The sequence below is a fragment of the Cygnus olor genome, chromosome 4, assembly GCF_009769625.2.
Source record: "Cygnus olor isolate bCygOlo1 chromosome 4, bCygOlo1.pri.v2, whole genome shotgun sequence".
NCBI classification, from domain to species: domain Eukaryota; kingdom Metazoa; phylum Chordata; class Aves; order Anseriformes; family Anatidae; genus Cygnus; species Cygnus olor.
In genome coordinates this window covers 72,019,656-72,035,904 of record NC_049172.1, presented here as the reverse complement: position 1 = coordinate 72,035,904, position 16,249 = coordinate 72,019,656, and the positions used below count along the sequence as shown (strand labels likewise).

The 16,249-nt window shown below is 42.1% G+C and overlaps 1 protein-coding gene across 1 annotated transcript in view; it reads left to right on the top strand.

The window, feature by feature from the left end:
* The window catches only part of EIF2AK3 (eukaryotic translation initiation factor 2 alpha kinase 3), a 42,249-nt gene extending 28,173 nt beyond the window's left edge, over nucleotides 1-14,076 (top strand). The window contains exons 11-17 of the mRNA XM_040555783.1: nucleotides 558-680; nucleotides 1,898-2,047; nucleotides 3,377-4,166; nucleotides 8,841-9,008; nucleotides 9,587-9,688; nucleotides 12,014-12,076; nucleotides 13,166-14,076. Coding sequence (XP_040411717.1) covers nucleotides 558-680; nucleotides 1,898-2,047; nucleotides 3,377-4,166; nucleotides 8,841-9,008; nucleotides 9,587-9,688; nucleotides 12,014-12,076; nucleotides 13,166-13,342 — 1,573 coding nt within the window. The 3' untranslated portion in view covers nucleotides 13,343-14,076. The remainder of the gene's footprint in view (nucleotides 1-557; nucleotides 681-1,897; nucleotides 2,048-3,376; nucleotides 4,167-8,840; nucleotides 9,009-9,586; nucleotides 9,689-12,013; nucleotides 12,077-13,165) is intronic.
* Nucleotides 14,077-16,249: the final 2,173 nt, after the last annotated feature.

Sequence of the window (16,249 nt, the reverse complement as noted above, 5' to 3'; positions counted from 1 at the left end):
ACTGAAGGGTGTATAGGGGCATGTCACTGGTATTCTGGAAAAAAATGTGAATGTAGCCCACTGAAAATAGGAACTGGAACTGGAAGATGAGGAAGAATGAGAAAGGTGAGATTTAAGAACTGTGTTTCAGAAGAGATGTTTGGAAGGACTAGTCGCGAAATACTTAATCGGGGTTAAAGGCAAATCGTGATTTAGAAAATACTTGGCTGTCACTGCCTAATTTGGGCATAGGAACTTAAGTTAAATATCCATGATCCAGTATACATCGAACCTGCTACTCTGAAACTTCTTCAGTTTTTCATGTGCATGTGTAAGGGGTCTTGCCAAGGGTAATAGCACCTGTCTGCTTCATAAGTAGGTAACCATCTGATTGCCTCAGTGGATGGGTAAACAGAGGGAAAAAAGGGGGGAAATGCTTGAAGTCATTCAGCATGTATTGCCTGCACCAAAGTTATTTACAGTTTCACAAATTATTTTTTTTAACTATCCGTGCTAATGCATTTTCTCCTTTATCCTCCATCCGTTCTTCTCTGCCTTTCTCACACCTTTCCTCCCAGATACCTGACAGATTTTGAGCCAATTCAGTGTCTGGGTCGTGGAGGCTTTGGAGTTGTTTTTGAAGCCAGAAATAAAGTGGATGACTGCAACTATGCTATCAAGAGGATCCGTTTACCTAACAGGTACTGAATGAGTATGAGATACTGAAAAAGTCATGAATGGTGGGATCCTGTGCCGAACCATCTGCTCCTGAACTGACTTCCCAGATACTGCATCAGGATGAATGACATACTTTTTTTAATGGGGGGCTGACTTAATTTTGGCATCAAGAATTTGGCACGTACTCGCAGCGGAAGGGTGACCTGCTTGGCTAAACTAGTAACATAGCAGGGCCCTTGCGAGGGCGCTGCAGCTATATGGGAACTCCTTTGATTTCCTTGATGAAATGAGCCTTTGATAACAGCACTAGTTATTTGTAGCACTGTTAATTTGCTTTTCTCCTTCCTCTCCTTACCTTTCCTATTCCACCCTTTCTCTTTTTCCCCCTCCGGCCTTTTTGACTCCATTTGTCCATTTGTTTCGTTTTCTGGTCCCACAACCCCTACCTTTTCTTTCAGTCATAGGTGGTCAAGCCTTGCTGCTGAATTACCCTACACAGAACTTGCAGCACTTCCTTTTAGTGGGAGATGGGAGACACTGCTTCTGGAAATCTCAAGTTAGAACAGCAACAGGCAGGCCAGTAGAGGGAGGGGTAAAGCAATGAAATCTAGAATTACTTATTTTCGAATGTGTTAAATAAGCGTGACTATTTAAGATTAAGGGTTTTGGTTGGAGACTTAAGGTAGCCTGAATTATTTTCCAAGCATATCTAAATCCATTAAATAAAACAATCAGAATTCATTTGATGGAGTTACGCTCTTATGAAGAGAGTTTATGTACTTCAGTAGATAGCAGGCTACCTGTTTTCCTATGTGTAGAATGGAGATGGTCTTCACGTTTTTCCAATTAAAAAAGAAACACTAAGCTATTTCTGTCTGTCTTTTGTGCCAGTGTCTTCTACATCCCTGTAGAATGTAGCTGTTTAGTAGACTTTTCTGCCCTTGTAAATAGCTGAGAGCAAGATGAACCTTTTCTTCTCAATTTTGCTGCCTGTAACTATTTGAAAAGAGGTGACTAAACGCTTAACCATTATGAGTACATACTGCCTCCCCGTGCTCCTAACCTGAAGGAGTTCCTCTGGGGAATTTGAAACAGATAGGACTTTCCATGTGAAGAGCAATTCTACTAGCCTGGCTTATACTGGGCTAACTTTGGTTAAATTTTCTTTTGCAGAAATGTCTGTGCTGTGCTGTTGCTTTATGTGACCGTGTCTCTGTTTCTCTTCTCACCCAAATCCTAGGGAGTTGGCTCGTGAAAAGGTGATGCGGGAAGTCAAGGCGTTAGCTAAACTCGAGCATCCAGGTATTGTTCGGTACTTCAACGCCTGGCTGGAAGCTCCACCTGAGAGATGGCAGGAAAAGATGGATGAACAGTGGTTGAAAGACGAAAGGTAGCTCGTGGGTGTTTTTACTCAGTTGAATTTGAGGTTGTATACCAACAGAACAGGAGAACTGGTAGATGATCCAGGAAGATGCAGAGACTATGTAGGAAATAAATTATTAACTTAGTCTGTCAAATTCTCAGTTTAACAAGGTACAAATATCACATTTGTGCATGGCATTTATCAATGTTTGGGGCCTCTGTTGTGTTAAGGTCCTTCTTTCAGCTTAGATCTTGTAATTCTTAAGTTAACTTCCGTAATCAGGGGTTTTAGGAAGGTGGGGCATTGTTTGCTACTGAAAGTTGGTTTTAAACTTGGGCATCTCTGTCATCTCTGTTCCTTTCCACAGCTGTCCTCCTCTTTGGTTTGGTTTTCATATCTCTGATTCAGTACTTCAGTAGTTCAGTTAATACATTTTGGCATAAATTTGTGACGGATGATCAGACTGATTCATAAAGCTTTGTAGAAATAGGCTAAAAATGAAAAATTAGGTAAAGGACAAAGAGGGTGTTAGGAATAAGGAAAAAGTGGGTGTACGTTAGCAACATTTAAAGGTGGCAAGGGAAGAATGAGGCCTAATATTCCTCTGACCCACTATTTAGCAGTCTCATAGTAACGTTTTAACATGCCTAACAATTTTTAGAATACAGCGACTTTTATATTTCAGGCACCAAATTAACATTTCACAGCTGTAATTTTTCCAAAGGACTTTAAATAGTCATTGCAATGCATGTTCTAAAGGGATGAGTTTTCCTGAGCTAAAGATGAGCCTGATTGCATGCTAGAAACGTAGGCAGTAGAGTTTGCTGATGTTTTTTTATTTTTGACCACCGCCCCCATTCCCTGTTCCCCTGCACTGTTCAGGGGGAGGACATAGAAGAGGGTGGATAGGGGGAAGATGTTTTTAGGTAGCTTTTAGTTTCTCACAGCTCTAGCTTGTTAGTAATAGGTAATACGTTATATTCATCTCCCTCTTTTGAGTCTGTTTTGCCTGTGACTGTAGTTGGTGAGTGATCTCCCTGTCCTTACCTCAACACTTGAGCCCTTTGTTGTATTTTCTCCCCCTTTCCCTTTGAGGAGGGGGAGCGAGAGAGCAGTTGTGGTGGATCTTAGCTGCCCAGCTGAGTAAAACCACCACAATTAGGAGATGTTGTGCCCACTAAGAAAAATGGGTGTCATATTCTGGTTATTAGTGATTCTCATACATGGGTAGTTATTTACTGTTACAGTGCAATGCTTTTTATTTCAGAGGAAGTATTTGTTTAAACTTGGTCTTCTGAAAATACATTTCTAGTGGGATGAAGCTCTATAGTTCTGATCTCTTTATTTTTTTTCTAGCACTGATTGGCCTCTCAGTTCTCCCAGTCCAATGGATGTCCCATCGTTTAAGATCAGAACAGAGGCGTTTTCTACAAAGGACCACATTGAAGTTATTGCCACCTCATCAGAGAGGGGACAGTCTTTCTCCATGGGAATACCTTGTGGTCAGTCTGATTCATCTGAAAGTGAGTTTTCTCCTCTGGAATTTTATGCTACAGACAACAGGGACTTGCAGCAGTCAGAAGATCCACTGTTAAACCTTCAGGACAGCGTCCTTACAGGCTGCGATGTAGAAGACAGCACTATCAACAGTAGTGAGATGGGTCACTGCAAGTTGGATCACTCCTTGGAAATCTGTCCTCTGCCTATCCCTGTTGTAAACCTGAGAGAAGGGACCTCCTCTTCCATTGTGTTTGAAGATTCTGGTTGTGGAAATGCTTCTAGTAAGGAAGATAAAATTGACATTTCACAAGATGGAAATCTTTCTGAGGATAAGCCAACAAGTACAAAGGAACCTGGTAACAAGAAATCTGCTTCAGGAAGTCCCCTCTCTGTTTCTCCACCAAGGCCAACAAGCTTAAGCCTGGACCTTTCTAAAAATACTGTGGAAAAAGTCAAGCCCACCTCTCCAAAGGTGTATCTTTACATCCAAATGCAGCTCTGCAGGAAAGAGAACCTTAAAGACTGGATGAGCAGAAGATGTATGATAGAGGAGAGGGAGAGGACAGAGTGTCTGCAGATATTTCTGCAGATAGCTGAAGCAGTTGACTTCCTGCATAGTAAAGGATTAATGCACAGGGATCTCAAGGTTTGTATTCATAGGGCACTATAGGAAATGAGGCACTATAGGAAATGTTTATTGGCGTGGTCATCACTGAATGAACTTTCCAAGTTCTGCTTTTAACTAGTTGTCTCAATGGCTGTGTCTGTATACAGATATTCCCTAGTTCACCACTGTGAGATTGTCTTTGGAGTTATCGTAACTTGAATTGTCTGTGCCCAAACTGCCATACAAAAGTCTCTAGTATTATAAAATTCCTGAAACACGTGGAGTGACTCCATCCACTGTTAGCTGTGTCAAGTTCTGCTGTAAAGTGACAGATCAGGAGCGTGTGGTTACAGGTAACTTTTGTGTGTGTGTGGAGTAGTACAGCATTGGAAAACAAACCGCACAAAGGATGAGGTGGGAAGGGACCCCTAGGGGCCATCTGGTCCCACCCCTGCCCCAGCAGGGTCAGCCCGAGCTGGGGGCCCAGCCCCACGTCCAGGCGGCTTCTGGAGCCCCCCAGGCTCTGGGCAGCCTGTGCCAGGCTCCATCCCCGCCCAGCCCACCAGGGCTGCCTGGTGCTCACAGGGAGCTCCTGGGCCCTGGGTGCCGTGAGGAGGGCCTGGCCCCTGCTCTCTGCAGCATCCCCTCGGGTGCTTATGGACATGGAGGGCGCCCCCTGAGCCTCCCCTTCCCCAGGCTGAGCATCCCCAGCTCTCCCAGCCTCCTCACAGGAGAATCCTGCTAAGATAGCTGACTACTTATCAGTGACCTCAGAATCGGTGTTACAAAAGCTGAGTTAATGTCTGTGTAATAATTTGGAGGTGTAGTGCTCCAGGAAGTAAATTGATCGTTCGTTACTACAGTCAGTCTGCCTTAAAACAAGACTTCGTGTACCTGGCACAGGTCAGTGGCATTGGTTTTATGGCATTTTTAGGTCAGGAACTTTATGCAGGTTCACTCATTGCTGAGTGGTGTGGCTCAAACAAAATAGAAAAAGCTATTGAATTTTTTTCTGCTTTTTTGAAATGAAACAATTCTGCTATTATTCTTTCTGAACAGCAGAAGTGTTACTCCTGGTTAGGGACAATAAAAGTTAAATATTGCTGCTCTAGGATTGAAATGCAGACTGTTCTGGAGTCAAATTCTGAGTCAGTGCTGGCAGTGTTACAGCAGCCTTCTGAAGGATTCATAACCTTTTAATGTCTGATAACACCCAGCCTGGTAAGACTGGAAGGCAGCGGTGGTTGTTACCCCTGATCCTGCAGGTGACTGAAGTCAGGAGTAACTTTTTGTGCCTCTCTCATTTTGTTTCTGATCCTGTGTTAGTTTGTGCCTAATCTTGCTGGAGCTTTTAGCACTGGAGGTGTCAGCGTTTGTTACCAGATGCCAGAACTTGGTTAAAGAGCCTGGATGAAGTTAGTCTTATCCCTGTAAGCTGCAAGAGACGGAGTCCTTTGCTTTTGCCGAATGGTGGAGAGGCAGCTCCTGTTCCCCTGCGCTTGTTTGAGGAGGCATTGATACAGTGGAGTATGTTCTGAAATGATTACAACCATTCTTGTAGCCCCTCAGATGGTAATCATCTGAGATCACTAGAAACAAAGGAGAAGATACCATCTCAGACAAGGTTGTAACAGGGGATTCAAATTAAGTAACACAAAAGCAAGTCAAAGTTAGAAAAACTCGTAAAACTCACGAACCTATTTGAGTATTTTCTTTCCCCATCGGCATTAAGCAGTTACCTTAAGCCAATTATCTTAAAAACCTTTAGTGCTGGAGAAAGTGACCAAAGAAGTAATTTAATCCCTGTATTAATGTGGTGCTAGACATGTTAATCAGTAACATTTTTTAACAATACTTGCAGTTGGAACTCTCCGCAGGCTCTTCGCTGAGATCGCTGTTCAGTAAAGCTTAAGTAGATCTTCGTAAAGCTGTTTCACTCTTAATTGCTGTGTAGAGTTCTGTTGGGACATCTGAAAAGTTCAATGTTGGCAGCTGCTTGAACAAGAGATTGTATTGTGTTTACTTGGCATAAAAAACTTGAAAAGACTCCTTGAACAAACAACTTCGGTGCTTCAGAAAACCTGCCCTGCGTGTCTAACATTATGTTTGCATCCTGGAAGTCCAGTTAGGTGTTAGTTGTTCAGTTGGTCAAAACAACAGCCACATTTATCACTCCGAAGTTCTCAGAAGCTTCTTGGAACAGTTCTTGTAATTTGTCCAGGAGATTGGTCGTGCAACCCCAGCTTTGTAAGCGCTAATAAGGGAACCATCTGCACAGCTGTTTTGCTTCTGCTAATAGTTAGCTCTATGTAGCAGAGATCTGGAAAATATTTTAAATACTAACAGTGTACATTGAAGCATATTATGTAGGCTCCTACTACTGAGAGAGATCGTCTTGAGAAGATGGTAAGAGTTTAGGCAGGCAAGTGAACAGGTCACAATTCCAATTCTTTTGAAGAAAAAGTACAGGAACAGAAGTCTGTCCAGTGAGTTTATTGCTACTCCCAGATTAAGCTCTTGGCCATGCTTTGACAGCTCAGAAGCAATAATGGGTCCTGTCAAAAAGGGTATCACAGAAATGAAATAGTTTTAGACATGTTTTGCAGCATTAATTGAATGAAACAGTAGTCCTCCAGATGGAGCTTATTCATGTTTGTGGAAAGGATGGGAATTCTTGTTCTGACTGAAGAATCTGAAAAGAAATTTCTTTGGAGGGGTGGCAAGATAACTAAACTAGAGAGTGGCTGTATTCTTCTCATTGAAGTCAAAATTGTGTGTATTTCCCTTAAATGTCCTCTTTCAGAATGTGGTCCTGATGGCTCTTTTTTTGCTGGCAGTTTCAAATAACAGTCCATTCTCCTTAATCTGTAGAAACTATATGCCTGGCCATTCAGAGATGATCTGTTTTCAGCCAGAGAAGCATAATAAATAAAGCTTTTTGTTAAGAAAGGTTTTTCTCTGTGGAGCAAGACAGATCTTGTTGACTTCTTGTCTGTTTGTTGGAGGAGAATGGAGATCCAGGCAATGGGACTCAAACCCCAATGGGAAGTTTGTGCCTTGAGCATTAAGATTCTAAAAAGATTTTTGAGAACGTGTGTACCCAGTCTGAGGGTGGGTATTGTGTAAGCCATAGAATATCCTGAGTTGGAAGGGACCCACAGTGCTTCAGAGAGCCTAAAGATGCTCTGAGTTTACAGGGCGACTGCTTTTGTGCGCTGAAGGAGCTGGGACTCCAAAGGGCAGGACATTCATCACTGGAAAAGGCAGCGAGAGATAAGACCTGGCTCAGATGGCAGTTCTAGAGGCACGATGTGGGTGCTGTGGAAATAACAAGTTAGATATAACTACTTGCTTATCACCGAGCTGCCCGGGTGTTTTACTTGCTTAGAAAAACAAGAAGCCTTTTCTTCTGTCTTCTTCCGTGCATGGAGCGGGTTTGTTTTTAACTGAGGAAGTCGGATGGACTTTGAAACAGGTCAGCTTTGTAGTCCTTTAGTCGGGCAGAAAAATATTGCCCTGTGTCTGCCTGCCTTCTCCTGTACCAGGGTTTATGCCAGCAAAGCTTGGACCAGGCTCTCCCAGCCTTGAAGGTCCAGGAGCGATAAGAGGAGCGTGCCCAGCACCACCTGCTGCTTTTTCCACACGTAGCTTTCCCTGTCCGTAACCCTGAAGTGCTGCTGCTTCCCTTGGCAGAAGCAGTCTGTTCTTTCTCCAGAATCGTGTCTGTCTCTATCTGTGAGCCAGGTGGAGCAGTCGGCTTTCAAAGAAGTAATCGCTCATTTGGCATGTGTTGTGTCCTCATCTTACTGTGAGGGTGGTGAGGCACTGAGCAGGCTGCCCAGAGAAGCTGTGGCTGCCCCATCCCTGGAGGTGCCCAAGGCCAGGCTGGATGGGGCTTTGGGCAGCCTGGGCTGGTGGGAGGTGTCCCTGCCCATGGCAGGGGGCTAGAACTGGGCGATCTGTAAGGTCCCTTCCAACCCAACCCATTCAGTGATCCTATGATCAGCCAGAATGCAAAGCTCTGGAAGAAATGATCTGAGATGGGTACCATTAGCAAGTGGGGCACCCCTGGGGTTTTTTCAGTTCTCATTTCCTTTATCAGGGGGTTAAAAGCAAGACAAGGCAAATCGTTGCTGTTGTTGCTCTTGTGAAGTACTTAAGCTTCAAATAATAAATTAATTCTGTTACACAAATGGTTACTCCCACAGTTAAACTAAGCAGTACCAGCTGAAAAGCACACCTTGTTCCCGGACTTCCAGTCTATCTGTAAGACGATAACCAGCACGCAGCACATCGTCTTAATGCTGCAAATGAGTTCAGCACTTGGAGATTGGAATAAAAAACCTAAGTCAGAACTGTAGCACATGATGTGAAATTGCCATGTGTTTGGAAAGTTGGGATAACTTATCTGTGCTGTTCCCCACGGCTGTTGACTTTTCTGCATGTTACTCATTAGATCTCTGTAGTGTTAGTGGACCTCTACTGGAAGACAAGAAATGAGCAGCCTGGGTTTCAAGAAGGGAGCCTGGTTAATGCAGGGGTAATTCTCTTTTCCTGCATAGCTGAGATTCTTAGCTAGTTCTGCTCATGTGATGTTTAGGGGCATTTTTAGCCCTGACAGCATGAATTATATGAATATCTACCAAGTGTTGTACCTGGCAAAACACGTTCTTGTTTATAACTTATTTTCTTTTCTCCCATTTGTTTTCTCAGCCTTCCAATATATTTTTCACAATGGATGACGTAGTAAAGGTTGGGGATTTTGGACTGGTAACTGCAATGGATCAAGATGAGGAGGAGGAGTCGGTACTCACCCCTATGCCAGCTTATGCCAGGCACACAGGACAAGTAGGCACCAAACTCTACATGAGCCCAGAACAGGTTTGTGCTCTCTACTCTGAAGCTATTTCCAGCACCACCTGGGAGACACCGGAGTTCCTGGGAGTTCAAAGATCAGGCACTCCTTCTAGAAAGTTGTTGCAATTGAGATACTTAAATCATTTCTTATCAAAATAGAGCTTTGAGCTAAACTGAATTTCAAAGTTAGTACTTTTAACATACGCGTATATAAAAAACGTAGTAAGACATACATATATGTAATTTTTATATATAATAGCAAAAAAAGTGGCTAATTATTTCTACTTGATGGATTGATTTATGTTGCTCTTAATATATTAAAAAGATAACTGTAATACTCAAGTTAATTAAGGATGCAGTATTGTACAAGAGGTTTAAGTTGAAACATTTTGCCTTGCAGATGGGTCTGATGATCAGGAGCTTGCTCAGTCATACTCGTTTGATAAAGTTTCATGTGCCCAGAGGCTGTTACAGTACCTGTCCTGTTTTCAGCTCTGCACAGAGTTAGTCACTTCCCTGTGTTGAAAGGGGGCTGATTACGTTGTATGTAACTCCATGCAGTGACTAGATTGACTGACCTGACCTTAATTCTGAATTCTCAGATCTGTGGGAACACCTATTCGCACAAGGTGGATATCTTTTCTTTGGGACTGATTCTCTTCGAGCTCCTTTACCCTTTCAGCACACAGATGGAGAGAGTCAAGGTACGTATGGTGCAGCACCAAGGATTATCTTCAGTTTGATCATTTCTTTAAGAGGTGTTTGCTCTGTGAAACACTTGCAAGCTGTTCCTCACAGCTTTGAAACAGTGTTGGAACTAGGAACACGGTATCGTTATCAGCCTTGTACATACCCCCTGAATCACTGGAAGTGAATTGCAGTTTTCCTAATTTGTGCAGTCAGATTGAGGCTGTAACTTCTTTACAAAGCTCCTCTGTTATCTCAAGTAAGAGAAACCATTGAACTAGGATATCCAAGATCTCAAACGGTAAAGGTTGCAACTTCAAGCCTACCAGTTCATTTTTTGTTCAAGAATTGGAGTCATGCTGTGTTTCTACCACTTCTTCTTTTTGCATCTCCAGAGTTTTTTTACCCAAAACATTGAAAAATTATTCCTTTTCTGATAAAGTCTTAGCGGTAAGTCTATCTCATTGCTCAGCTTAAAGCAGTCTTCCCAGTAATAGGTGACTTTTATTGGATCAAATGTGAATTTGGGAGGTTTGACTTCCTTGCTGCTAAGATGCATGTGAGATCCATCTTTCAGAGGAACAACTTCATAGAGAAGAAAGCTACAGCCAGAAAGGTTTTTCCTCTTGCACGTGGTGACCAATGACCTCTGCAGGAAAGAAAGAATCGTTATAATTTGTATTCGTTGTTAATGTGTTTGGTTTTTAAATACTTATGTGAAGATGGACTGGTTTTAGCAGAGATCTGAGAAGCACACTGTGAATGCAGCCTGACCAAATGCTTCACCTATGCTGGTGTTGCTTTCTCTTCCTTAAAATTTTCTGGCTTTTTGATACGGAGGAGCAAAGTCTAGAGAAGGAATGACAGCACTTAACTTGAACCCCTTGTGCTAAAACCAATTTCAGTTTCCCTAAATCAATTTTCCTGAGACAAATGCCCAATAAGGAGCTATCCTGGATTCTTAAGATGTCCTGCAGGAATGACTACAAGCTTTGCCCTTTCAGTTTATGTCCTGACTACAGAAGCAAAGCAAGTAATCAGAATGATTTCTAAATTGTATGCAAGACCCCATGAATTTTGCTTCTTAACAGAGTAAGAAGATTGCCCTAACTTGCCTAGATTTTCACTTTTTGATAAAAAGAACCTCCAGACGTTTCTTGTCAGTCCTGGAGACTATAGTCCTGGAGATTAGCTTCTTTAATAGTTGCTTCCAAGTTGTTACACTGAAGTTTTCCTTGGCATCAGCCAAGTTTTACCACTGTTAGCTGAAGCGAAGAATGCTCTGCCTGCCCAGGGAGCCCAGCAAATCCTAGCAGTCTGGGACAAAGAGCTGAAAAACCCCCAGAGGAGGAATGTGAGACCTGCCTCTGTCGCAGACTGTCAGCAGTTAAGTCTCTGGCAGTGCAGTTTATTTCCAGATCAGATGTTGAGAACAGATCACTAAATGCAGAGTGACTTGGTAAAGGAAAGAAGTGTTTTGAAATAGTTTGTCATAAAACTCAGTTCACTTGAACAGGAGATTGACTGTGGCCCATCACTATTAACTGATCAGTTTGTACTTTCAGTGAGTAATAGTGGATTTAATTTAACTTCAGAGTTCACATATTTTGTGCTCAAAATTGTGCAAAAGGAGATCTTCATTAAAATAAGTGCTCGAAATTGTGCAAATCTTCATTAAAATAAGTGCTAAATGCTGCCCTTCTGCACTGACAAGATGCTAAAGTAGGTCGTGGGTTTCTGGAAATCACAATTTCAACTCATGAGACAGCCAGCTGCAAGTAACTTTGGCTGAATGTGGGAAAAATCCTGTCACTAGATGGAGCCAACGTGCTGCCTATGCAAGAAAGACTGAACGGTGGGGATAGCTGCATTGCAAGGACACACAAATATGGAACTTCTTTCAAAATTGCTGATAAATCTGTCAGTCTGTTGTAAACATTAAGCAAAGACTGTGCTTACGTTATTAAGACAGAACCAGTCATTTCGTGTCTTAATACTGGTGTAGGTGAAATACTGGTGTAGGTGATCCTTGGGATTACAGATGCTGCAGAGTACTTTATTGAGCAAGAACAGAAAGTACAAATGTATGTACTTGGATGGTTTAAAGCTGCAGAGATCACAGTTCTTGTAACGTGATTTTGGGTTCAGGCTGTATGCCTGGGGAAGCAGCAACTTCCTGGTTAAGCGTGTTGTGATTTTAACCACTAAAGCAAGACCTGTAAACAAAGTTTTTCTCCATCAGGCTGATTTGTTTGCAGAAGTGGCATATTTTTCAAAAATAATAACTATGTTGAAGAATGATGTTTTGGAAAATTAACATGTTTTTCTTATCATTTTTGCAGACCCTGAGTGATGTTAGAAACTTGAACTTTCCACCACTGTTCACTCAGAAATATGCACAAGAAGTAAGTACGTCTCATGCTGGTAATCGTAGCTTTTTTCTTTGCTTTCCAACTGTTTTGCAAGTAAAAATAGAAGGGAAAAAACACCCAAAACATCAGCTTTTGTTTAAGACACGTTTCTCTGCCTGTGAACTTTACTGTCTTCCAAAATTCTAACATTACAGAACATTATAGTAGTGTGGATGCTGATGCTTCTGTCACAAAGTTTATCTCCAGTAATATACAATATTACTTGTTTTCTCTTGTTGCTTGATGTTACTGGTGTTGCATACGTCTTGCTGTGAGTTCTTGCAACAAATCCATATTCACAAAGAGAAGGTGCAGAGTTCTAGACGGAAAGTGGAGATATCACAGTTGTATCATGGCTGTATGGGATTTAGCTCCAGGAACTGGATCCTCGAGTAGGAAACCAAATCAGTCAAATCCTTGAAACGATACGGTTTCAGATAAAAAGAGGAGGTGATGTACAAAACCTCCCCAGTAGAAAGCTGAAGTGGTTTTGGGTTTTCTTGGTAGCTTCACACCACTAGCTAAATGAGACAAGCCTTTTTTGCTTTACAGCTGCAGGCTGTCTGGAGGAATTCAAGGTGCTGTGCTCAGCTGGAACAGGACATTTTTGTTTTCTACTCTGAAAGATGCTTTGTTAAGTAATTCTGACTTTAAGACAGACTTTCAAACTACCTGTATATTTAAAGGAAAACTTCTAACTCATCATGAAAAATTACTTGCATGGCTTTAATCACGGCAGGCTTAAGCATGAAGCTGAAAACTACTCATGAATTACATTTCATTTGTTTTAAAATCCTTATGATTCCAAATAATGTAAAGGCTTTATAACTATCGAATCTTGGGTCAGATTTGATTTGACAAATAGATTGTAGTCGTTGATAGTGAAGGCAATTCAAGGAATGCACAGTGATACGTTTTCAAACATTTAATGTGTTTCTGATTACTGTGCCAAGATACTAATACCCAAATTACTAAGAAAGCAACTGGGAACACTTTCTAGTTGTTCATACAGACAGCTGAAGTCAGAATATTAAATAAGGGTGAATTTATGAATTGAAACACGCATCTCATGTTTTCTTTCAGTACACCATGGTGAAGGACATGCTCTCTCCAAGTCCCACTGAAAGACCAGAGGCTGCAGCAATCATAGAGAATCCTGTATTTGAAGACTTGGAACTCCCAGCAAAACCAGTGCTTAGGCAGAGGTCACGGACAATGAGTTTATCAGGAAATAAGCACTCGAGACAACCAAGCAAATAATTATCCTCAGGATCACTTCTTCCACTCAGCAGGTTTTAAAGGGATTGTTCAGCAAAAGGATCCTATGATGCAGAATGTCTATCTTGGAAACGTTTACTTAACTTTTTTTTTCCATGATTAATGTTCAAGACATGTTGGACAGATTTTTTGTTTACTTCGACAGCCAACAAAAGCCAGTAACCACACTTCTCACATTCCATTTTTCTTACCTTAACTCTCCTAGGTGGATGGGTCCAGCTACTGCGCTTACCAATGTTGTACTCCATTATCTTTTTTGGGGGGTTGTTGGGTTTTTTGGGGGTTTTCGTGTATTTTGTTTTTTTGAAGCTTGTAAATGTCAGCTTGCTGGGTAAGTGAGAGATCTGTAACATGTAAATAGAATTAAAATACTGTATTTTTATATAGCAAATTACAGTCTCTAAGCCTAGTGAGTGTATATCCGAATCACTTGCTCTTCAGTGAAATGAAGATGATTTTGGAGGAAAAAAATGACTCCATTTTTGTCCCTGGTGGGTAAACTAGGAATCTGCACTATTTTTAAAGCAAAAAAAAATGACCACAGCTGTACATACTGTCACTTTCCATAGCCAGTCATTAGAGGAAACTTTTCTCATGTTTCTGCACTATAGTAGGTCTTAGGGAATGCATTTTATACAGATAAAACCGTAGGGAAGGAAAAGGAGCTTTTAGCCATTAAAAGAGGGCTTATAGGCAATGGTTGGAAGAGCCATAGTGAAAATTATGTACGAAAATGTTGTGATTCTGACAATTTAAACCTAATGAAGTCATACGTGTCGTATGTAATCTTGTAGATTTGTACTTTTTAAAAAAATCAACTGGTAGGCATTTGTGTAATCTGCTAATTTAACTGCCTAATGCCATGCTTTTATTTTTCATTGTAAATATGTTAAATTTTATTTATAAAATACAGAATCAATCCATTTGGGTTGGTGGTGTACAGAATGCACTTGCTATAATTGTTGAGTGCATTAATTATTGTGACTTCTTTCAAGTCTGAATGATTTAATAAACTTTTTATTTAAAAAAAAAAAAAAAACAGTAGTTGCTTCTGTTGAAAACCTGCATTGTGCCTGCTGCAGGTGGCAGCCTCGTGCAGTTGGAACAGGGACAGGCTGTTGGTTTCTGTAACTGGCTTTGCTCTCCAGTCCTGTACTTGCCACAGCGCATGTGATGATGTATAAAGATGTATATGGTGCTTGGAAGTGAGATGCTGGCTGGAGAAGGGAACGGAGTTGTCCTAAACGGAGAGGTGTGGATTATGGAGTCCTGGAGGTAATCTCTCAAGTGTTAACAGTGGGATAACTCTTATACTATTAGAACAATTCTTGCCTAAATGCATTTTTCTAGTTCTACAGTAGTTTTCAGGTTTAGTTTTGAAGTTGTAGTTCTTGAAATCAGTTTCTTAAATTTGACTTCAGCTACTTCAGCTCCTTCTGGGGATCACTGTACTGTGGTGTGATACTGCGACTAGAATTAAGCCAGATGACACTTGGAGTAAGCCAAGAGTGGCTTGCAAAGATTTTCTCCACTGTGCTCTCTGATGCTTCTGTTCTGGATGCTGGCTTGTCCAGCTGAAGCCAGAATGCTGTAGTGAATATTTGGTCAAAACTAGGATTTTATCAAGTTTAGCTGCTTCAAAGCAGAAAACTGTCATCTTCCCTTGTATTTCCAAGTTTTTAATGTCAGTTATAGATGCACAGTTAAGTGTCCACATTTAACTGGGTGAAGCTCTGGGTGCTTCTGTACCTTTTCTCCACCAGGTCAGTGAATACCAATGGGGAGCAGAAGGTAAGGAATGAGTTATCTTCTTACTCGGTGTACCTCTGCTGGATTTAAGTAGTTGCTTGTTCCAGGGTCCCTCAACGCTTTGACCAAAAAAATCTTTTCCGTGACCAAAGTGTTTCAGAACTTGGGTATTGAAGCGAGCCCTCGTTCCCCTGCCTCTGGCAGCTCTGCTTGCTGAGCCCCACCAGTGTGGGGTAAAAGGACACCTTTATACCTGTGCTATACAATGCCTACCTGGGCTGCAGAACTCCCATAAGCACTGGGACTATTTCACCAGCTCTTCAGAACCAGGCTACGCAGACTTCCAATGCTGTTCCAACTTCCAGTGCTGTTTTCTATCTTTGTCAGACCTCTAACTATGCTGTGCTTCTCTGTTCCTTCCCTGTCCTGCAGGATGCTCTTCTTCAGACCAAAGGGTCAGCAGTGACTGAAAGAACAAAGGCCTGGGGTCTAATGTGCGTATCCCTGTGTGCTTGCGTACTGGAACGGAAAGGGAACAGAAAGCAGTGAAGGCAGGCTTCTTCTCAGCTACCTACAGACAATAGCAGCAGCTTTCCAACCCTTCCTGAGATCCCAGGCTACACAGGTCAAGCTGCAGTCCTGGTGGCAGGCCTTGTACCACCAGCCTGTGTCTCTCTGCTGTGTGCACAGCTTCCCAAGATGCAGAAGCCTCACCTGTACCAGTGCTCAGAAAAAGCCTTTTTGAAAACTTTTGGGAAACCATCCCTGCAGAGTTTCATGCCCACAGAAGAGAGGGGTCCAAGAGCAGGCTTGCAGTGCAGTGACTCTCACATAAACCAGTGTAAGACCACACCAGAAACAGGGTGGGGAGAGAAATGGCTGTTATCTGAGCAGTCACTAGTGCTCGGGACTTCACTGTATCTCTGTTCGTGGGAGGGTTGGCTCCTATTTTACCCAAAGTTATTTATGATCCTACAGTGACTCTCAGGTGCAGGTCTGCCTTTCCAGGGTCCTCCTTCAATGAGGTTCTCTGTGGCCCTTCTGCAGGGAGCCAGTGTTGTCTGAAGGCCAGATAAGCACTCAGAGCAGTAAGAACAGCCATAGAATCACAGAATGGTTTGGGTTGGAAGGGACCTTAAA